At 37.2% G+C, this 23,794-nt stretch overlaps 2 protein-coding genes across 5 annotated transcripts; one reads left to right on the top strand and one right to left on the bottom strand.

Moving 5' to 3' along the window:
• Nucleotides 1-12,587: 12,587 nt before the first annotated feature.
• On the bottom strand, nucleotides 12,588-14,119 carry LOC147934867 (uncharacterized). Its single transcript, XM_087472834.1, has 5 exons — nucleotides 13,994-14,119; nucleotides 13,741-13,925; nucleotides 13,394-13,574; nucleotides 13,105-13,221; nucleotides 12,588-12,875 (listed from the first exon to the last, which is right to left on the bottom strand). Exons 1-5 carry the CDS (start codon nucleotides 14,117-14,119, stop codon nucleotides 12,588-12,590), a joined length of 897 nt encoding a protein of 298 aa, XP_087328960.1.
• Nucleotides 14,120-17,168: 3,049 nt separating this feature from the next.
• LOC104725078 (protein argonaute 10) lies at nucleotides 17,169-23,508 on the top strand. Of its 4 annotated transcripts, none has more exons than XM_010443681.3 (20): nucleotides 17,169-17,535; nucleotides 18,489-19,007; nucleotides 19,164-19,375; nucleotides 19,480-19,763; nucleotides 19,854-19,963; nucleotides 20,040-20,146; nucleotides 20,234-20,372; nucleotides 20,462-20,578; nucleotides 20,665-20,772; nucleotides 20,862-21,056; nucleotides 21,153-21,312; nucleotides 21,410-21,531; nucleotides 21,616-21,753; nucleotides 21,846-21,988; nucleotides 22,076-22,138; nucleotides 22,224-22,287; nucleotides 22,364-22,499; nucleotides 22,583-22,656; nucleotides 22,762-22,888; nucleotides 22,987-23,508. In XM_010443681.3, the coding sequence occupies exons 2-20, from the start codon at nucleotides 18,531-18,533 to the stop codon at nucleotides 23,169-23,171; spliced, it is 2,961 nt and encodes a 986-aa protein (XP_010441983.2). In that variant the 5' UTR covers nucleotides 17,169-17,535; nucleotides 18,489-18,530; the 3' UTR covers nucleotides 23,172-23,508. The 4 variants fall into 4 exon arrangements, with proteins under 4 accessions (XP_010441983.2, XP_010441984.2, XP_010441985.2 ...); XM_010443682.3 differs by having other exon boundaries at nucleotides 17,235-17,535; nucleotides 18,427-19,007; XM_010443683.3 differs by having other exon boundaries at nucleotides 17,360-17,814.
• Nucleotides 23,509-23,794: the final 286 nt, after the last annotated feature.

Here is a 23,794-nt window from a genome sequence, read left to right as displayed (position 1 = left end):
ATGGCGAGTCCAGAGTCGATGACATGCAGTGTGACGAGCAGCCGAACATGTATCAGAACACGCAAGCGGTTGAGCAGCAAGTCGACCAACCAGTTGATGTCACACCCGCGGATCCCGAACAAGGCGAAGGACAAAGTCAGTTTCATGCCCCTCCTTGGGCGAGCACGGACTCCTTCTTCTACTACTGAGGTACTCCTACCCTCCTTTGTATATACCATTTCATTCATGCATTGTTTCTGTTGTGCTTCTCAAATCCTTCTGCAAATTTTTCTTACACAGGAGACTGTGTAATTTAAGTTTGGGGGAGAGTTTGAGATGATGTATCTGATCTTGTGTTCTGCGATTCCTATTTCATATTTTTGTATCATATCATGTTTGAGTCTGCATTCATTTATTTGCATAAAAAAAAAAAAATTGAAAAAACTTGAAAATTTCCACAAAAACAGAGTGTTCATGTAGCTTGCACTTGCATATTAGGATTGGGTCTAGTGTCATTCATATAGGGTTGTTGCATTTAGCATAGGGGTTGATAATGATTGTAACCTTGTTAGCATGTTGAATTCAATAGGATAGGATCAAAGCCCTTGTTATTAGTTCTTTGATGCTTGTTGATCGAACTTAAAAATGTAAGATTGAAGCATGTTTTGAATTGATATCATTCCCTATCTACCTGAACCTAATCCTGACTTGCAATTATCATGTGATGCATTGAAGTTGAACTCATGGATACCATACACATACTTGGATTGTCTTTCACATTTTTACCACCCTTGTCAATCCAAGTAGCTGATTCCCATCTTTGGAACAGTTCCCCGCACCCTTAACCAACCGTTCTTTCAAGCCAACTGTATTCTTGAGTGTCAGGCCTTTTCCGAGTTGAGCTTGTTAGAAAGTGTTAGGTTCTAACCGACAAGAGTAGGATCCTGTGTAGTTCTAGTTCGCGTTATCCGGACTAGTAGGACTAGGTGAGAACTCGATTTTGGGTATTGGGTATGGATTTGTGCAGAAAAGTAAAGAGGTAGAAAGTCTTTAGGAGGGGGATGTGTTTACATAGTTTACAAGTCTAGTGAAGGATTTGGGATAAGCAAAGTAAAAAGAGTTACTGGTTCTGGGCATAAAATAAAAAGATTAGACAAAGAAAAGAAAAAAAAAAATGCTTAAGATGTCTAGAGTCCCTAGAAGAAAAGAAAACGAACCATAGTGATAATAAAGATTTCCCAATCCGCTAGAATGAAAAGAAGAGAACTCCTCCTAAGACTAAGTGTAAAAAGTTTGAGATGAAGTTTCTGATGAAGGGTAGAGATAGGACCAACTTTGGTTTGGAGTGTTCTTTGGGTAGACAGGGTGCTGCTCTTGTATGTATCAGTTGGTTTCAACCTTTAGCCTTCTCTTAAGCTCAACTCCTTTTCGTGAGAGAACCTTGTTCTGTATTGATAAAACCACTTGATGAGGAGACCATCTATGTCTCTAACCTTTACCCTAGCCAAATGAGTTCAATGACATTGCTTAGCTTGATTCACGGTTCTCTGTTAATGAATGTTAAAGGGGATGATTGATAGGATTGCATGTGTAGATTTGAAATAAAGTTCCTTCACCATGCATCATAGAACTAAAAACAAGGACCTTGATTCTAACTACTCTATTCAGCATGTTTTAGGTTCTGAGACCCCATCTTCACACCTCTCTTCCATACTTTGTTCTTGATAGTTTGCTTGAGGGCAAGCAAATAATAAGTTTGGGGAGTTGATATGTCTATATTTTGCATCTCCTTAGCCTGTATTTGTCATGCATTTAGCTAGGACAACTAGTCGTTTTGCATCATTTTAGAACCTCTATTATACACTTTGCATATTTAGGAAGTTTATGCATCATCCTTGCATACATTGTATATTTCGAAGTATTTCAGGTGTTTAGGAGACGTCGGAGACGCAGACAATAGAGCCACTCTCAGCTGCACCAATCGAGCCACTCTCAGCTGCACCAATCGAGTCACTCTCGAGGCACCACTCGAGTCGCCACTCGATCCATCACTCGAGCCACCGGTAGAGGGATTCAGTTTTTGACGGATTCATCAAAGTTGTAGAGAGTTGAGTCATCTTTCCAATGCCATTTATTTCAAGTCAATCGGAGGTGTGGTTCAAGAGTTATCACCGTTTTAGTGGATACATATACACCCAGCTCGAGTCGTATTACCTCCACTCGATTGCACCCAGGGAGAGACGACACTCGAATCGTATCACCTCCACTCGATTGCACCCCAGGGAGAGACGACACGCGACTCGATCCGTTCCACTCGATTACAACCCAGGGAGAGACGACACGCGACTCAATCCGCTCCACTCGATTGCACCCCAGGGAGAGACGACACGCGACTCGACCGCACATGTTTGGTTTCACACGCTTCAGGAGACTCCCGAACCGACGCTCTATCTTGTCGTTTTAAGTTTTAGGGATTCACACGTTTTTACTATATATACATTTTGTTAAGTCTTGTTGAGGACATCTTATCTTTTATTCTCGTTTTGTTCTTAAGGTTCTACCTAGCCACCTAAAACGTTTGAGACTTTGTGTCCAAATATCTTTTAATTTGTTTAGTTTTTGCATTTGATTTCTTCTACAAAGTTGTTCATCTCATTCTTGTCTATCTTATTATGCTTTGTTCAATATTTTCTGGACTTGTGTCTTTAGTGATGATTTCCGGATCTGAGTAGTGCTAGAGTTCTTGGGGATGGGATAGACTAGGTGGAGGATCTTAGGATGTAGAGTGTTTAAGTTTTGATTTTTATGATTCCCTTCTGGACTAGTGTTAGAAATGCTAGTTTCTCTCTGATCAATTGGAACTAGGTCTTAGACATTTCCGCACCCAAAAGGTGTTCGATGAAATGTCTGACCAACTAGTGCCAGAGACTTACGTTCCTAGCCTAAGAGATTAGTTGTCTAGGACGTTTGTTGACGTGAATGAACTTTTTTGTCATGCCACGCTTGATCATGTTTCTCTAGCGAGAGCTAGGTTTGGAAGTGGTTGAGTCTGAGTAGCTTCTGTCAAGAGATTGGATTAGCTAAGTTGTGATGTTCATTGTTTAGGGATAGTTTGCTTGTGGCATGTTAAACACTCTATAGACTAGGATACTCCACCGAAATCAATTACTCCCATCCTTAGGACTTTTATCTTTTTGATTGTTATTGCATTCCTGAGACTGTTTCTTATCTTGCGGTTTTGTTCATGCTTAGACTCGTTTTCGTTTTTACTCTTGTTTACTTCTTGTCATACATTTTCGTTTCTAATTCTGTAGTTCATTTCTGTTTTTGCATTTTCATCATTCTAGGACTGTTAGGCAAACACTCTTTTTATATTGGCTTGACTTGTGATTTCTTGGTTGCATCTTGATTGTTAGCAACATCCCACTTGGATTGACACCTTAAGTACTACAACTGCATAAGGTTAATTGAACCTGCTAGGATAGACACACAAAAATCCTAGTATCAGGCAACTCATATGGTGGCCGAGGTCGCGGTCGTGGACGCAACAACAACCGAGGACGTGGCCGTCAGTAGTGGAACTGGAGTCCCAACTGGCGAATGCCCCCTCCATGGTACCAGCCGCCGCCTTCGTTTCCGTAAGCACAACAAAGTTACTGGCCGCAACAAACGCACATGGCAAACCTCACTGCTACACATCCAGCGAGCGGCCTCCTCGGTCCATCTCCTTTGGCATCACAACCAACATAGCTTCCGGCAAGCCTGGCTGCCGCTTTCGGTACCATGACCATGCCGAATCCCAACGATGCCAACTGGTACATGGACACTGCTGCTACTTCTCACCTCACGGCACAACCAGGTACTCTCCATTCCCTTTTTAATTCGAGCTCTTTCCCATCGGTAGTTGTCGGTGACGGATCCTCTATTCCCACTAAAGCAATCGGTTATTCCTCCGTACCTTCTCAAACACGTCCTCTCCATCTTAATAAAGTGCTTGTTTGTCCCTCTATTATCAAGAACCTTATCTCAGTTCGTCAATTCACTATAGATAATCTTGTTTCTGTGGAATTTGATCCTTTTGGATTTTATGTTAAGGACCTTCAAACTCGGAACAAGCTCCTCCGTTGTAACAGCCCCGGTCCTCTCTACTCGATCACTTCACCACCATCGGCCACTCCATCATCTCATTCTCCACAAGCCATGATCTCAACGGTTCCCAACTCTTTGTTGTGGCATCGTCGTCTCGGACACGTGGGAAACACAACTCTTCAATCTCTTATTTCTTCTGGTTTAATAAATTGTTCTAAAATTGACAGTTCTCTTTGTCATGCTTGTCAATTTGGGAAACACATTAGGTTACCTTTTGATTCTATTATTTCTTCAGTTTCTACACCTTTCGAACTTGTTCACTCTGATGTTTGGACCTCCCCGGTTCCCAGCATCACTGGATTTAAATATTATGTTATTTACCTTGATCATTTTACTCATTTTCTTTGGGTTTTCCTGTTACGACAAAAATCAGAGGTGTTTTCAACTTTTTTAAAATTCATGGCTTATGTCTCTAATCAATTTGGCCGCATCATTAAAGCTTTACAATGTGACAATGGTGGTGAATATCAAAACAAAGCCTTCCTCGATCATATCTCCTCTAATGGCATCATCCCTCGTTTCTCTTGCCCACACACTTCAAAAAAGAATGGAAAAGCTGAACGGACTCTCCGCACCCTCAATAACAGTGTTCAGTCCTTGCTTTTCCAAGATTCAATGCCACCTTCTTATTGGGTTGAAGCCCTTATGATGGCAACTCATCTCTTCAACATACTCCCATCCTCTTCCATAAACAATGCCATCCCATTCACAAAACTTTTTCAGAAACCGCCTCAATACACTCATCTTTGGGTCTTCGGTTGTCTTTGTTATCCCAATCTACTTCCTACCTCCTCTCACAAACTTGCACCACGCTCCACTGCTTGTGTCTTCCTTGGATATCCAATAAATCATAAGGGATATCGTTGTCTTGACCTCTCCACCCGTAAGGTAATCATCTCTCATCACGTTATCTTTGACGAAGCCATCTTTCCTTTTTATTCTCCTGTTCAGGGTTCTCCCTCGTCTACCCCTGAAAACGTCTTCCCCTTACCAGTCTCTCCCATTCTCCGCCAACCAGCTCCACCACAAGTGGATCCGGTTGCACCTCCCCAGCCACAAACACCTGCGGATCCTATCCCACCGCCGGCTCCCCAAGTGGCTGCTCCTCCACCTCCACCTGCGGCTGGTCACTCAATGGTGACAAGAAGCAAACGAGGTATCACTAAACCAAAACAACATCTCTCTCTCCATACTGAAACATTATCTCCTCTTCCTACTTCTTACATAAAAGCTTTGGAGGATCCTAACTGGAATCCCGCCATGAATGAAGAATATAACGCTCAAATTAAAAAGGGAATGTGGGATCTATTACCCCGTCCAAAAGATACTAACATTTTGCATTCCATGTGGCTCTTTACGCACAAGTTTGGTTGCTAATGGAAAATCTCAAGACATTCATCCCTATCGTGAAACTCGCTACCATTCGCCTCGTCCTCGACATCTCTCTCTCTCGCCACTGGCCGATATGCCAACTGGACGTGAAAAATGCTTTCCTCCACGGCACCCTTGATGAAACCGTTTACATGCACCAGCCGCCCGGCTTCCGCGATCCTGACAAACCTGATCATGTGTGTTTACTAAGACACTCTCTCTACGGTCTCAAACAAAGTCTGCGTGCGTGGAACCAACGTTTTGCTCAATATGCTTGTTGCCTTGGTTTCACTCAAAGCAAAGGTGATTCCTCTCTCTTCGTCTATCATCATGCTCGCGGCACGGCCTATCTTCTCCTTTACGTCGATGACATCGGTCTCACCGCCTCCTCACCATCGCTTCTCAACGATATCATCGCGTCTCTTAGCAAGGAATTTGAAATGTCGGATCTTGGCGATCTCCATTACTTTCTCGGCGTCTCCATCAAACGCAACTCCTCCAGCATGTTTCTAAATCAACGCAACTACGCCGCTGCCATATTGCACCGAGCCAATATGACTAATTGCAACCCATGCTCGACACCGGCTGATTCACACGCCAAACTCGCTGCTGATGACGGACCCTTCATCGCGAATCCTACACTTTACCGCAGTCTCGTCGGAGCTTTACAATACTTGACCTTCACGCGACCAGATATTTCGTTCGCTGTCCAACAGGTTTGTTTGTTCATGCACGACCCACGGGAAGCTCACTTCAAGGCCCTCAAACGCATACACCGTTATGTCAAAGGTACTCTTGACTATGGCCTGCAACTATATCCCACTATTTCCTCCGGTTTAGTGGCCTACACCAACGCAGATTGGGCTGGCTGCCCCACCACAAGGCGATCTACCTCTGGCTATTGCATCTTCCATGGTGATAACTTAATCTCCTGGTCCGCCAAGCGACAACACACCGTCTCCCGTTCGAGTGTTGAGGCAGAATATCGGGACGTTGCCAACGTCGTCACCGAAACTACATGGCTCCGCAACATTCTCTTGGAACTACATTGTCCATTATCCAAAGCTACACTGGTTTATTGTGACAATGTCAGTGTTGTGTACCTCTCCACGAACCCCGTTCAACACCAACGAACAAAACACGTCGAGATTGATCTTCATTTTGTCCGTGAACGCATTGCGCTTGGCACCGTACATGTTCTCCATATCCCTTCTTCTCTTCAGTACGCAGATGTATTCACAAAGGGTCTTCCTACACCTCTGTTTACTGACTTTCGGAACAGTCTTAGCATCATCCCATACAATGCTACGACTGAGGGGGAGTGATAGACAAGAGATTCTGTAATATTCTCTTTCCTTGTATGGATTGATATTGCTTGGGCATCACCCATATACACTTGTATATATTGTGCATAATGTAATGAGAACACCATCAAGGGTATATCAAGTTACAGCTAAATCACCACAATGTTGCCCAACACTTTTTTGTAATAACTTTAACCTCCATTTCTGTAAACGTCCTCAAATCTATTCTCGGATCATTCAAAAAATTTTGTAAATCCGATTTTGTGTTTTTAGAACCAAGTTATATGCTTCTTTCAAGTTCAAAGATATCATTTATGATACAGGTACTAGTTAGATAAATTTGAACACGGTGATATAGACAAAGAATGGAGAATAATGCTTACATAATATGTATCATTCTCTAATGATGATTCAATAAATTAATGTGGAGTTGGTGTTGTTTTGAAGGTGGAAGAAGTTCAATTCTTTTTCTTGTGGTCTTTATAAAGATCTTTCAAATTTTCCATAGCAAATTTGACCTATTCTTCAGAAATACTTGAATCCACTTTATCTTAACGTGATTAAAAAATTTGCTCAATTAATCTCAGATCTAAATAGCTCTCATAGCTAGCATAATATTGTAGTTATACATTTAGTTATCAAACTTTAACTGCATATTCATAATCATCTCTTCTATTCTAAAATCACCACACTCTGTTTTTTTTTTCAAAAGACATTCAATTTTCACACTTGCAAAATATACACATTAAGTGAATAAAATTACACCTGAAAAAAAAATTGCTAATGGTACTAAAAGGCTCTAACAAGTCACAAATTCTTTATCCACAATCTCAGTCATCTTCAGAATGCAGTGGTTTGTAATTTTCGTCACATTCTTTCAAACTAGCAAATGCCTTACCAAATTTCAAAACTCTAGTAAGCAAATCACGAGTCTAATTCCATCATGTAGAACATATAAAAATAAGTACACCACCACTCTTAATTCTTACACTCTCAGCACATGCTGTAAATACCTATTTTCTTGATGAATCAAATTCACACTTGCTCTAATATTTTTAATAAGATTAATAACTACTATTAATCTTTCTTGCACAATAAGGTTCAACATATGTGCATAATATCTAACATAAAAAAGCTTCCCACCACATTTCAATCTATTACCACTAAACATTAGTAGCATTATTCAAAGTCAAAGAGAATATCTTCTTCTCAAATTTCATTCTTGAAAGCAACTAAGAACTTTATTATAATTTTTCAACAGTATGTGAAGGTTTTATATCAAAGCTAAAATCACGTTGTCCAGTCTCTCAAATTATCATCAACGTAACGAGCAGTTAAACATATAAACCTTGTAACAATGCCACGAGTAGGTTGAGCTTCATTTTGTGTTGTTAATTGAGTTTCAACCTCCTCATTCAATGTCGTATACTTATTCTTAACATTCAAAGCTATCATTGGTTTTAGTGATTGCGAATCCACTTTACAAGAAATGTGATCATTTTATGGACAAAATGTAACTGAATTCAAGTCAAAGAAGCTAATTAAGACTGATTAGCACCAAAAGAAGCCAATGACGCCCAGCTATTCATATACTTTAGGAGATGAAAGATGCCTTATATTCTGTAGGAGACGGAGAAGGTTATCGTCAAGTTCAACAACACTCATTAATTAGTCACATGAGGTGCAAATTCATGGAAAGAGGTCTGATTAAAAACTTATTCGATTATTTAATTGATAAAATTGAATGAGTAAAAACACTGGGCTAAGCAGGACAAAGAAGACCAAGCAAAGTAATGTTTGACCCAATATTGAAAATTTCCTATATACTATCTTAATGTGGTGTATGCGAAACACATGCAAAACATATAGATTATGATTTTAAAACGTTATCTTTTCTCACAGTTTTGTCATATTTGCTGAATCTGAAAACAAACTAAAACAATCATAAGAAAAAAAACATGCGTCACACCAAAACAAACCATGCCCATAACCCTATAGCTATATCCACACCGTGACCAAACTAACCCATATGATATTATATATATCTACACACGCATATACATTAATAGATTCATAGGCATATCACATGCGTGCGTATGTGTGCTTTGTTAGAATCATAATTAGAAACAATATGTCACCAAACTGGATAAAAATTTTCGGCTATTGGTCGAACATTTCATGACACTTATGAATCTGTTAACGTGATGTGTATACCCAATAGTTACATACTTACATTACTGCTCTTATTTGAGATCATCAAGAAATTAGCATAGAAATTGTAGAGTGCATATTTTATTTAAGGTTTTTTTAATATATATATATATATAAGTTATTTGGTTATTATATATACATATGTAAACTGTGGACATTATTCAATTTTCTTTTTTTTTTTGGAACCAACGTGTCCAGTCATTTTTATGAATAAAAAAACAAATTTCAAACAGTGCTCTCAGCTTTTCCCCATTAGTCCAACAATGCCATCATCATTCATCGTAACATTTTCTGAATACTTTGAAACTTATTGAGAAAAATTATTAGTTTTATTAGTGTCACAAAGGAAAAAAAAAAAAAGTTGGTCATGATTATGATCGATCTCACGGCGGATATTTTCCTTGTGGCCCCAATAAAGTAGGGGCCCTGAGGTGTATTTTTACTTCACGTGGAGTTTCTTCTACTTGATTATATACACCACCATTACTATTTACTAAACATAATTATTTAAATTAATTAATTACTGAACTTTCACCTCTACGCTTATGTGAATTATGTTTTGATATTCTACTTTTCAGGATATATAGACTTATTAATTGTTTGCAAAAAAAAATACTTAGGTTATTAATTAACTCATAACATTTGTTAAAGAAATATTTTTCTCACGTTATAAATATTTATCTAAATATTTGTCTTTAACAAATGTTAGGTTATTAATTAATTGATAAGTATTTGTTAAAGATTTAGATAAACATACAAATCATAAGAAAATTAAATCTAAATTAAATTTAGTTTAGATTCTTGAATAAGAACAAAAGTATGCTTATAAGAATAACCTCTTAAATGAATATATTTAAAGAAAACTCATTCAAAAACTTTAAGCCTTTTACAAACTCTCACGTTCAATCTCTTCTCTCAAAATTCTGTCTCAGACGTTAACACCTCCTTTTATATAAAACACCAAAAACCAAATCCCACTAGGAAACACCTTATGTTTAGATAACTCCTAAACATGTTTAACCTTATCTCCTTAATCATATCTCGATTAGGAAATCTCTCGTAAACTTCAAGCTTATCCAACATTCTCTCCCATAAGCTTAAAATCATTTTTTGACACTTCATGAACTCCAATATGATCCCTCATCTCTCTGAACTTGTTTTTGTCAAGCGCCTTTGTCAATATGTCAGCTCTTTGTGTGGTTCCTGGGACATGCTCTACATCAACCTGTCCGTTTTCAACGCATGCACGAATAAAGTGATACTTTCGATGGATATGTTTACTCCGGCCATGAAAGACCGTATTCTTAGTAAGGGCGATTGCAGACTTATTATCAACTCGAATAGTCACCCTTTCACTCTCAGTTCCGACTATCTCAGCAAAAAGATCTTGAAGCTAGATAGCCTGCTTAGCTGCTTCTGTAGCAGCCATAAATTCTGCTTCGCATAAAGATAGAGCGACAACTTGTTGTTTTTGAGAGCACCAAGTGATTGGACACTCATTAAGATAGAAAACAAGACCTGCAGTACTTTTTCTATCATCTATATCCACACCATGACTGCTATCGCTATAGCCTATCAAACATGTTTTGCTTCCTTGCTTAAAATGCAGACCAAAAGAGAGTGTTCCTTGAAGATACCTTAGGAATTTTCAATGCAACACCATGTGATTCCTTCGGCTCCACCAAGTATCTACTCAAGACTCCAACAGAGAAGGCAAGGTCTGGCCGAGTATGAATCAAGTACCTCAGACACCCGATAATTCTTCTAAACTTCTTCCCTTCGATACTCTTTTCATGTATTGATTTTGATATCTCCAAACCGAACTCCATCTGTATGAGAACCGAATTACACTAACTCATGCCAGCCTCTTCCAAGATCTTCCTAGCATATCCCTCTTGTTTTAATAATATCCCATCTTTGCCTTGAAACACTTCAATACCAAGGTAATAGGTAAGTTTTCCCAGATCACTCATTTCAAACTTTCCTGCCATCTCTTTCTTGAAACCAAGTATCAGCTTTAGACTAGAGCATGTAACCAACAAGTCATCCACATAAACTGCTACAGTGAGGAGATGCTCCTGTTCTCGTTTTCTATAGATTGATGGTTCCTTAGAGCATTTTTCAAATTTCAAATCCAAAAGGATTTTATTCAGCTTAGTGTTCCATGCCCGAGGTGCTTGCTTAAGTGCATAAAGCGCCTTGTGTAACTTGTAAACCTTCTCATTGCTTCCTTCAGTTACATAACCATCAAGCTGACTAACATACACATCCTCCTTTAACTCCCCATGAAGGAAATCAGTCTTCACATCTAGATGGTGTATTTCCCAACTATTAGAGGCTGCTAGAGCAATGATGAAGCGGATTGTTTCAAGCCGAGCTACTGGGGCAAAAACTTCATCAACATCAATACCATATTTCTGTACATACCCCTTAGCTACAAGTCTCGCTTTGTACTTGTTCACACTATTATCAGAATTCTGTTTCACCTTAAAAACCCATTTTAAACCAATTGGCTTGCAGCCTATAGGACGATCAACTAAGCTCCATGTCTTGTTCTTTATTATCAAAGCTATCTCCTCCTCACATGCATCTTTCCAAACTTTTGACTTGCTTGCTTCACTGAAATCCCATGGTTCTTCATTAATAGTAAACAACAAGTGTTCTCCTTCGATTTCTGCTAACATCACATAATCTTTTAGATAACTTGGTTTTGTAGCTACCCTCTCTGATCTCCTTAACATTGATACCGGTTGAGCATGTTGTTCATGTTGCTCTCCAACATGTTCCTCTGCATTCTCTGCCTCATTGCTTAATTCTTCTGTTATCGCATCAATAGCATCACTATCCTCTCTGTTTTCCTCTATTTCTGCAAAGACTTCACTTTCCCTGATCCAATTATTTCCGAATTCTCCAAAACTAAGAGTGAACATTCCTGAATCCATATTAGTCTCTTCTGAATCCTTCTAATTCCAGCTTTTGTTTTCATCATATCAACATCTCTGCTCATAATAATCTTTCGACTTGTCGGATTGAGAAGTCGATAAGCTTTGGAGCCAGATTTTGTTCCAAGATTAACGAGCATTCTAGTCCTATCATCAAGTTTCCTGAGATTTGGAGTTTCACTCTTAGCAAAACAAACACAACCAAACACCCGCAAATGTTCTACATTCGGTTTCTTCCTTTTAAAAGCTTCATAAGGTGTTTGATCTTCTAACACTCTCATTCCTACTTTGTTTATAAGATAGGTTGGGTGTCTTACCGCCTCTCCCCACAGATAGTTGGACATGTTTATGTGCTTTAGGATAATACGAGTCATACCTAATAATGTTCTATTTCTCCTTTCCACCACCCCGTTTTGTTGAGGCGTTTATGGTGCAGTCAAGTGCCTATTGATTCCCTCTTTTTCACAAAACAGTCAAAATTCTGCAGATAAGAACTCTCCTCCTCTATCTGTTCGAAAAGTTTTTATAGTAGTTCCAGTTTCTTGCTCGACCGATGCTTTGAACACTTTAAACTTCTCGAATGCCTCACATTTTCTCTCTCAGCAGAATAGACCACATATAACGGGAGTGATCATCGATTAACACGAAGACATTTCTTCTGCGCAACTGTAGATGGTGAGATATGTCCACAGAGATCCCCATGAACGAGTGCAAGTGGTTGTGAGGCTCGATAGGAGGTTGATTTTGGGAATACTTGTCTTGCTTGATTGCCAAACAAACACGAAGAACATGTTTCTTTATCCCTTAGAGCACTGGATATCCCAACAACTAGTTCTTTAGCCACCATCTTCTTAATATTCTCAAAACCAATGTGTCCTAGACGAGCATGCCATATTGTTGAATCATTCGAAGTAGCAACCTGCAAACATCTGGTGTTTTCAACCTCTAGATTAACTTTATACAATATGTTTCTTGATACTTGCTTTCACTAGCAAGTTTCCATCTCGATCATGTAAGGTTAAGAAGTCTTCTCTCATTCTCACATCACAGCCAGATTCAGTAGCCTGACCAAGGCTAATGATATTGCTTTTAAGGTATGGTATGTACTAGACTTCTGCCAGCACTTTCTTTCTTCCATCTTTAGTTACAAACAATATCGAACCCTTTCCTCTTATGTCAACCCATGAATCATCACCAAACCTCACCTTTCCTGTGATCGTTGGGTCAATCTTACAGAACCAAGCTTTGTTTCCTGTCATATAATTCTGGTGCCATTATCAAGATACCAAATTTTATCTGAACATGTCTCGAAATCCTTTGGCTTCACATTCTTCTCGTTAAGGTACACCACCTCGTGCATCATAAGTGATTCAGCTTCGTGTGTGTCCTCGTCCTCTTTTTCTTGTGATTCTTGAATCTTAATTAATTTGAGTAAACGATCTGGACATTCCGAGGCATAGTGTCCAAGTTTGTCACAGCGGTAGCATGTGATTTTGGTTTTTTCCCTGTACTCTCTTTGTTGATATCCAAAACGACCACTGTTAAACTGACCACGTCCTCTGCCGCGACCACGACCTGGACCTCTTCCTCTACCTCCTTCATATGAGAATTCTTATGGCTGAAAGGTTGAATTAGGAAACATGAGTTTATCTTGAGTCATTTCCTGCGAGCTTTCCTCCTCACAGATACACTCCTCATAAGTTTTCAATCTGCCAATGATTTCCTCAAAAGTGGTTGTGTTGAGATCAAGAAATTGCTCAAGAGCTGCTATTATCTATATGTACTTTACTCTTGGTAGACTTTTCAGAAATTTCTTGACAATCTTTGGTTCCTCAATATTCACACCTAGAGCTGCTGATTTTGTAGCAATTTCTGAGATTTTACCGACAAAATCGTCAATGGTGTCGGTTTTTTTCATCTTTAGCCTGCCAAATTCAGCCATCAATGTTTGCAATCTCGCCTCTTCACCCTGTCAGCACCGAGGTTCCTTGATTTGATAGCTTCCCAGACAGCTTTGGAGGTTTCTTGATTACCAACCTGTAGGATTAGTGATTCTGGTATGGACTGAAACAATAAAGCCCTCGCCAAATCATTCTTCTCTGTATCACCTGATCCTGGATCAATCGTTTCCCAAACTTTGTTTACTCGCAGCATCACATTCATTCGCATGGACCAAACGGTGTAGTTAGTACTATTTAGCATTGGACATTGTAATGTCGAAGGACTTGCTTCCTTCGGTTTGTTGGTAGTTGTGGCTAATTCACTCATGATTTATAGAACCTGGAAGCTCTGATACCAAATTTAGATTCTTGAAAGAAGGATTTAAGAACAAAAGTATGCTTATAAGAATAACTATCTTATATGAATATGCTTAAAGAAAACTCACTCAAAAACTTTAAGCCCCTTACAAACTCTCACACTTAATCTCTTCTCTCAAAACTCTATGTCTTATGCAGACCTTAACACCTCCTTTTATATAAAACACCAAAAACCAAATCCCACTAGTAAACACCTTATGTTTAGATAACTCCTAAACATGTTTAACCTTATCTCCTACTCCTAAACATGTTTAACCTTATCTCCTTAATCATAACTCAATTAGGAAATCTCTTGTAAACTTCAAGCTTATCCAATATTTAGAACCATGTTTTAATTTTTTAGTGGATTACACATGTATTTTTGTTTTACTTACAAATTTTATACGGTGTAATTATGTTAGAGTATAATGTATATATGGTTCTCTGTTTGAGATAGTGGTTTTTTTAGTCATCGATCTGTACTTGAACTACAAAAATAATTAAAAAATTCACAAAGTTTAAAAAATACAAAAAACATTTTTCTTTTAATTACATGGTGTAAGATATTTTATAAAATTGTTATTTTAACTAAATTATGATGTTTTGGTAGTAAAATATGATGTTTTGGTAGTAAAATACTAATTCTATAAACTAAAAAGGCCATGATCACAATCTTTCAATTAGCGTTGAGGTAAGAAATATCTTAAACGGAAACGTGTTGTTTTCTGAATTAAAAGAATTACTATATATATAAAACATTTCTAAGCAATAATACAAACTAAAACCTAAAAAAAGAAATCAAAAGGGGATATTCATCAAGTAATAAAAAAGAAAAAACAAAAGCTCCTTCTCTTATTAGTAGCAAGAAAATCACAATCTTGTTTGTTTTTATTTCCATAGAATAGTTCTAAAAGAACGTTACACGTTCTCCCATTTGCTGCCAAAAAAGAAACTCTACCAACCGTTACATATCACACTCAACTCAGTTGAGCAAGTTTTACTATTAAAAAAAAAAATTCTATATAGATTAGCTTAAATCATAAGTTCAAATGTATAAATCATAGGCCAGTGGTTTGCGTACTTAATTACTATTAATTTCGTCGTACTAGAGAACCTTCTAGCTTATATAGATATCATTGTCTTTGTATTATTAACGTTATTATTTATTTTTGGTTCACCGGAGGTTTTAGACCCTATAATACAAACTACTAAACACTCGCTATAGTACAAAGTACAAACTAGTTAACACTCGCTATAGCTTACTGGATTATCAACAATAACAATGATGTTTGTTAAAAAATAGCTCATAGTACGAATTTTGTTTTATATAGGTTTGGTTTTTTTATGGACGGACGTTTCATATGTAATTTTCATATATCAATAAAACAAAAAAAATATATATATATAGTGGGGGAAAACAAAATAAATGAGGGGTGTAGTGTAGTAGAGTGAGTCACGAAATGGGGTCTGCAGAAAGAAAAGAGAAGACTGCAAGTTCGAATTATTCCTTCTTCCGTGTGTGTTATCATTTTGCTTTTATTATTAGGGGATTTTCAATTTTTTTACTATAACCTTTTTTACATGTTAACATCTACTATTTCTCGCCATAGTTTTATATGTATGTTATATATGCAAATAATTTATGTATATATGTATACAATGGCGTTAGTGGTGGTGGTACTATAACGGACCACAAAGAAAGTGGCCATCAAGCTTGATCAGCAGCTGCAATCAGCTGACACATATATGAGATCTGTTTATACATACATATCCAAAAAAATCTAATTCAAATAAATATTTGCAAATTGGTCACAAAAATAGTTAAGGATGTAATCATGCCAAGTCGTGGTCAAGTCGTTTTCTCTATTTTAATTAAACCCAATTTTTGGAGATTTGTAATTAAGGAGCAACTGGGAAAGTAGTAGTACTTTTTAATGATGTTCATTTGCAGTTGCAGGTAATAAATACTAACATTTTGACAATCACACATCTGTCAAACGATTTACGATTTTCACCACATCGTTTAGCAAACCTCAACCCTCCTACAATAACCACATCTGTCAAACATTTTTTTACCAGATTAAAAAGCCTCATTAATCATTCGATAATGTCAAAAATCGACTCTTTGTTCGATTGCCAAAGAGCAATCTAAAGTCGATTTTCATTATTATCGATATTCAATTGATTTAAGTATATTAAAACGGTTACATGTCCTTTCGAATGACATATTTCGAGTTTCAATTAATCCATTCCTAATATGCCATAGTTCAAGACTTTCTCAATACAATAAAGATTTTCCTCCACTCAGTGTTTACATCATTTGCATTTATGTTCCCGTATGTCAAAAACTATATTTTCTATATAAAAAAAAATCGGCTGTTGTTGATTTTATAGATACTGATAAAATCATACATTAAAATAAAAAGAATATATAAAATTTTCCGCCGTTGATTTTACAGAGATACTAATAAAATCATACATTACAATTAAGAGAATATATATAAAATCGTCCACCGTTGATTTTATACATGCGTTACAAACTTACAATACCATACTTTGTTTTCTTTTTGTGAACGTTATAATATGTGTGGTTTGAAAAACTAAAATTTAAAATTGTTAGTTACGAATAATAAAATAATAATATTTTATAATAAAATTTTAAATTAGTAGAATATATAGTAGTCTCTTGTAATAATGAAGTAGGAGAATAATAGAATAAGAAACTAATTAAGTAATTGATCATTAACAAACCATAATTAAATAGTTGCTGCAGCGCCATAAAATCAAAAACACATTATTGTGTGTGGTTATCAAAAAGAAGAAATTTGTACTTAATGAAACATCTATTATTAGGAAAGTGTAAAAAAAAAACTATACTATTTCTTATATAGTATAAATTAAAAAAGTTTATAAGTAAAGTGGAAACACAAAAGAAAAAAAAAAGTGAAAGAGTAAAAGAAAGAGGAAGACTGATGAATGCTGAGGCTGCGGGGGTGGAGAGAGAGAGAGAGAAAAAGCTCCCTTTACACGTGATTTTATAAAGAGAGAGAGAGAGAGAGAAGAGACCAAAGCCCCAAAAGCAAAACCTTCTTTTGCATGCGTCCTTAAAAGACATAAATTTTTTTCTACATCACAATCATCTCTTTTTCTTTTCTTTCTATTAACCTTCCTTCTTCTTCCTCCAACCTCGTCATCATCATCATCACCATTCATACTCTCTCTTTCTCTTTTCTTCTTCTCCACATTGAGAGGAAAGCTATCTATATTCTTCTTCATTGGTCGGTGAGTGTTTTTCTTCTTCTTCTTCTTCTTCTCCTTTGTGTGTGTGTTTAATAATAGTAATAGTCTAATAGAGCGGACGGGTCATTATCTCACCATAGCAATAAATTCACTTGTAAAAAAAATAAAAATAAAATTTATATCATTCATTCTCTTTGGGGGATAGATATTTTGATATTTCCACTGCTCTTTTCGATGTTTATTCCTTCTCTTTGTTCACTTGCTCTCTCTCTCTCTCTCTCTCTCTCTCTCTTTTTCTTCAAATTCATAGGAAAAAAAAAGGTTAGATTTTTCGATTTTTTTGTTTGTAATTATCTGTTTGGGTTCTTCCAATTTTTTTTTTTTTTTTTGGTTGCTCCGGGATCTCATTTCCCGGTTTCAAATAGAGACAAAAAATCTTAAAGCTTTCTCCGGTTTTGTTTTGTCTTGTGGGTATTCCCAATTTTTTCACCCTCTCAAAAGCTTACTGTTTTTGTTTGTCTGATTGGTTCCTTTTTTATTTCTTGGTCTTTACAGTGTTCTCTTCTAATTTCATGGCTTCTTGTCTCTCTTTTAATTTCTCGACAGAACCAAAACTGTATCTATATATATATCTATGCATGTATTTGTTAAATCTCTCTTCTTTTTTCACCTCTCTGTTTTTGTGTCTGAAACTTTGTAATAGAAACAAGAAGAACAAAACATTTTTTTTTTTGTTTGTTTACTTCAGCACTGTTTCAAAGTTTTGATTTTGATTTTTCTTTAAAACCCAAAACACTATCATCATAGTTTTTTTTTTCTTTTCTGGATTGTCTCCAATTTAATGCAATCTGACAAATTTTTAAATTTTTTTTATTCTTAATATTTTTGTGTACTTATTTTATTTTGGTTGCTTTCATCCTCATGATTTTGCAGTAGAATAAGGCCAAAGAAAGGGATCAGTTTTAAAGTTTCTTTGGTTTTCATTCTTTTTGTAGTCTGAGTGAGAAGAGAAGTTTGAGAAATCCCCAAAAACACAAATGCCGATTAGGCCAATGAAAGATAGCTCTGAGACTCACTTAGTCATCAAAACCCAACCTTTAAAACAGCACAATCCCAAAACCGTTCCAAACGGTAAAATCCCTCCTCCTCCTCCTCCGGTGACAAATCCGGCGAATGGTCAGACTCAAGCTTCTTCACCTTCACCGCCGTCGAAGAATCGTAGCAGGAGGAGAAACCGCGGTGGTAGAAAATCTGATCAGGGAGATGTTTGTATGAGACCTAGCTCTCGTCCTCGTAAACCACCACCACCGCCGAGTCTAACCACTTCTTTAGCACCCGTCGTTGCCGCCTCCGCCGGAGATATAGTCGCCGTGAATCATCAGATGCAGATGGGTGTTCGTAAAAACTCAAACTTTGCGCCGAGGCCTGGTTTTGGAACTCTTGGGACTAGATGCATTGTTAAAGCTAACCATTTCCTCGCTGATTTGCCCACCAAGGATTTGAATCAGTATGATGTAAGTTTTTACCTTTTTTTAGTATTTGCTCTAATGAGAAATAAAGGTTCAAACTTTGGACGATTTAATGAAAGAGAGAGAGAGAGAAGAGTTTTAATGTTTGTTCTTATTGCTTATTTTGGTTCATTGATTGACATTAGGTTATGATTTTTGCAGGTTACAATAACTCCTGAAGTGTCATCAAAGAGTGTAAACAGAGCTATAATTGCTGAGTTAGTGAGACTATACAAAGAGTCTGATCTCGGGACGAGGCTACCGGCTTACGATGGCCGGAAAAGTCTTTACACTGCCGGAGAGCTTCCTTTTACTTGGAAGGAGTTCACTGTTAAGATTGTTGATGAAGATGATGGTATCATCAATGGTCCTAAGTAAGTTTTTTTTTTTTTTTTTTAATAACTTTGGGGTTGTTTAGTTTTACTGTATGTGTGTCTGTTTTTAATATTTGAATTTGACCTAACATTTTGTTTTGTAGAAGGGAGAGATCATATAAGGTGGCTATCAAGTTTGTTGCACGGGCAAATATGCATCACTTGGGAGAGTTTCTAGCTGGTAAACGTGCAGATTGTCCGCAAGAGGCGTTGCAGATTCTTGACATTGTGCTCAGGGAATTGTCGGTTAAGAGGTTTTGTCCCGTTGGAAGATCTTTCTTTTCGCCTGATATTAGAACACCTCAGCGACTTGGTGAAGGGTTAGAGTCATGGTGTGGGTTTTACCAGAGTATTAGACCAACTCAAATGGGTTTATCACTAAATATCGGTAAATTTTTTTGACTCAAGAGATTGTTACAGTTTTGGTCTTGTTTATAAGTCAGCATAAGCTTAATGTGATTCTCCTTACTTTTTGTAGATATGGCTTCAGCTGCATTTATTGAGCCTCTTCCGGTAATAGAGTTTGTAGCACAGCTTCTTGGAAAAGATGTCTTGTCTAAGCCGTTGTCTGATTCTGATCGGGTTAAGGTACTATTCTTTTCATCATATTATCTCCTGTCTTGAGTCCTAAGAATGTTACTAAGAATGTTGGAAACTTTAACAGATTAAGAAGGGTCTCAGGGGAGTGAAAGTAGAGGTTACTCATAGAGCGAACGTAAGAAGGAAATATCGTGTTGCGGGTTTAACAACTCAACCAACAAGAGAGCTAATGTGAGTGCTTTGTTGTTCTTTATTACTCTCTGATTACTAAGGCTAGTTTCATTGAGATTAATCAAGTTTTCTGGTTTATATTCTTAGGTTTCCAGTTGATGAGAACTGTACAATGAAGTCGGTTATCGAGTATTTCCAAGAGATGTATGGATTCACGATCCAGCACACACATTTGCCATGTCTCCAAGTTGGAAACCAAAAGAAGGCTAGCTATTTGCCAATGGAGGTAAAACTGTAAACCGTAGTTCTTTGTTTGTTTCAAGACTTCACATTTCAATTTTTAGATTTTTTTTGCTGATTCGGTTTTGAATGTAGGCATGCAAAATTGTTGAAGGACAACGGTACACAAAAAGGTTGAATGAGAAGCAGATTACTGCTCTCTTGAAAGTTACATGCCAAAGGCCAAGGGACAGAGAAAACGATATTTTGCGGGTAAGTTTATAGTCATGTAGCTTTTTATGGTTCTTTGTCAGTTATAAGTGAGGGCTTAACTTCGTGTCAAAAATGTTTTTTTAAAGACGGTCCAACACAACGCATATGATCAAGATCCATATGCAAAGGAGTTTGGCATGAACATAAGTGAAAAGTTAGCTTCTGTTGAAGCTCGGATTCTACCAGCTCCATGGGTAAAAAACACTACACAAAATCTCTGAATTTTCTCAAACTAAAGATAATTCACTGTTATGCTAATTCGTCTCTCTTCGTTTTGCTACAGCTTAAGTATCATGAGAATGGGAAAGAAAAAGATTGTCTCCCACAAGTCGGTCAGTGGAATATGATGAACAAGAAAATGATCAATGGGATGACGGTGAGCAGATGGGCATGTGTTAACTTCTCACGCAGCGTGCAAGAAAATGTTGCTCGTGGATTTTGTAATGAACTTGGTCAGATGTGTGAAGTCTCGGGCATGGTAATTAAATTTGTCCTTTTTTTTTAACTGCATTGTCTGAACGTTTTAACTGGAAGTCATTCTTATCACAAAGCTTTTCGTCGTTTATTACTGTAGGAGTTTAATCCAGAACCTGTGATCCCAATATATAGTGCGAGGCCTGATCAAGTTGAGAAAGCTTTAAAGCATGTTTATCACACTGCAATGAACAGAACCAAAGGCAAAGAGTTAGAACTTCTGTTGGCAATTTTACCTGACAACAACGGTTCACTTTATGGTATTTATTATTGTTCTTTCGACATCCGTAAATCTCACCTTTTATTTGTCTTCTGTAGTATTTTACGATGAAAACAAAATGCTTCTTGTAATCTCAGGGGATCTTAAGAGAATCTGTGAAACCGAGCTTGGTTTAATATCTCAGTGTTGTCTCACAAAGCATGTGTTCAAGATTAGCAAACAGTATCTGGCAAATGTATCTCTTAAAATCAACGTCAAGGTGAATACTTTTTACAGCTGAATTGAATTTTTTCTATTGTTCTTGCATTATGAATCTCTCAGATCTTTCTGTGTTTGGTTTCAGATGGGAGGAAGGAACACAGTTCTATTAGAAGCCATAAGCTGTAGAATTCCGCTGGTTAGCGATATACCAACAATCATATTTGGTGCAGACGTAACTCATCCAGAGAACGGGGAAGAGTCGAGTCCTTCAATCGCTGCTGTAAGGATTATATACAACAACTGCATTATACACTTTTATCAAGTAGTGAAACATCGAAATTCATTAGACTCGGTTTTGTATTTTTTTTTTAGGTTGTTGCTTCTCAAGATTGGCCTGAAGTCACAAAATATGCGGGTTTAGTTTGTGCTCAAGCTCACAGGCAAGAACTTATACAAGATTTGTATAAAACATGGCAAGATCCTGTACGTGGCACTGTTAGTGGCGGTATGATCAGGTAATAAAAATCGCATTATTTCAGTTTCGGTAGTTTGATTTTAGCGTTATATCATCTCAAGGTTTCTTTTTTGTTGCTTTTCGACAGGGACCTTCTGATCTCATTTAGGAAAGCAACAGGGCAGAAACCACTTCGAATTATCTTTTACCGGTAGGTTTCTCTTTGCTCATGACAGTAAAAGAATTCATATGTAAAACTTATAATTTGGTACTCATGGGTTGTTTTACTGACACAGTGATGGAGTAAGCGAAGGGCAATTCTATCAAGTTTTACTCTATGAGTTGGATGCAATTCGAAAGGTAATAACTTTTGTACATAGCTTGAATTGATGTCGCCAAATTGTCAGCAAATCATTTACATAATTTATTTGTTTAGGCTTGTGCGTCACTTGAACCGAATTATCAGCCACCGGTGACATTCATCGTTGTACAGAAGCGTCACCACACTCGTTTGTTTGCTAATAATCACCGAGACAAAAGCAGTACTGATCGAAGTGGAAATATCTTACCAGGTTAGTTAGTTCTTGAAACAAATAATAGAAGATCATAACAGAAAATAACTAACTAATTTCTTCTTTGCCGCCTTTAATTTCAGGTACTGTAGTTGACACCAAGATATGTCATCCAACTGAATTTGACTTCTACCTTTGTAGCCATGCTGGTATTCAGGTATGAAAAAACGAAACAACTACCGAAATATCCAAAAACACACACCTTTTTCTCTAGATATACAAGAAAAGATTTAACTTTTGGTGTTTATTTTATCTGATTTAGGGAACAAGCAGGCCTGCACATTACCATGTTCTTTGGGACGAGAACAAGTTCACAGCGGATGGTATTCAGTCTCTGACTAATAATCTCTGTTATACCTATGCGCGATGCACTCGATCTGTCTCTATAGGTAAAAAATAACATTTCTTTTTTTCTTCTTCATCCTTTAAACCTGCAAATCAAACTAAAATCTCATTCATATGTTAACTTTTTTTGCTGTTTGTATAGTTCCTCCGGCGTATTATGCCCATCTCGCTGCATTTCGAGCACGTTTCTACATGGAACCGGAGATAATGCAAGATAACGGATCACCAGGGAAAAAGAGCACGAAAACAACAACTGTTGGAGATTGCGGTGTGAAGCCTTTACCGGCTTTGAAGGAGAATGTGAAGAGAGTTATGTTCTACTGCTAAAAAATTCCAACATCCCTAATCAAAAGAAAGTTTTAATAAGTAGTTTGGTTGTTTGTTCGTAGTTCGGCTTTAGATTTTACCAATGTTTTTCTTATGTAAATTTTGTTGGTTTGGTATTAGGAATTAGGGCATTAGGGTTTTTTCTAAAGTTTGTATTGTAGCTGCTGATGATAACAGCAATGGCTTTGTTAAGGCATCCGCTTCTACAGTGGTGGTTTTTACTGTGGTTTCTCCATTGTTACATCGTTGTAAGCTTTCGTTTTAACCTTAGGAAAGGTCTGGTTAGTGTAAAGGAGAACTCTATTTCGTGGGAAGAATTGCAAATCTTAGCCCTAAATTTTGTATTAAAAAATACAAAAAAAATACTCTTGTCAATTGAGAAAGTGGAAAATAATACAAAAGTTTGAACTAATAAGAAAGTTAAGAAGACCGATGAGGTCAGTTTTAGACAGTTGGACCTTCGACAAACAGATCTCGGACTCACAACGAGAGAAACAGAGAACAGTAATAATGTCTTTACTTCCTGCACAAGTAAACTCTTGCTCCATTCTTACGTACTAGTAGATATAAATTTTTTTCCTACTAAGGGTTTACTTGCGCCATTGGTTCACTCTCACGTCAGA

This window comes from Camelina sativa, chromosome 11, assembly GCF_030686135.1.
Source record: "Camelina sativa cultivar CO46 ecotype springtype chromosome 11, ASM3068613v1".
NCBI lineage: Eukaryota > Viridiplantae > Streptophyta > Magnoliopsida > Brassicales > Brassicaceae > Camelina > Camelina sativa.
This window is presented reverse-complemented; position numbering and strand designations above follow the sequence as displayed.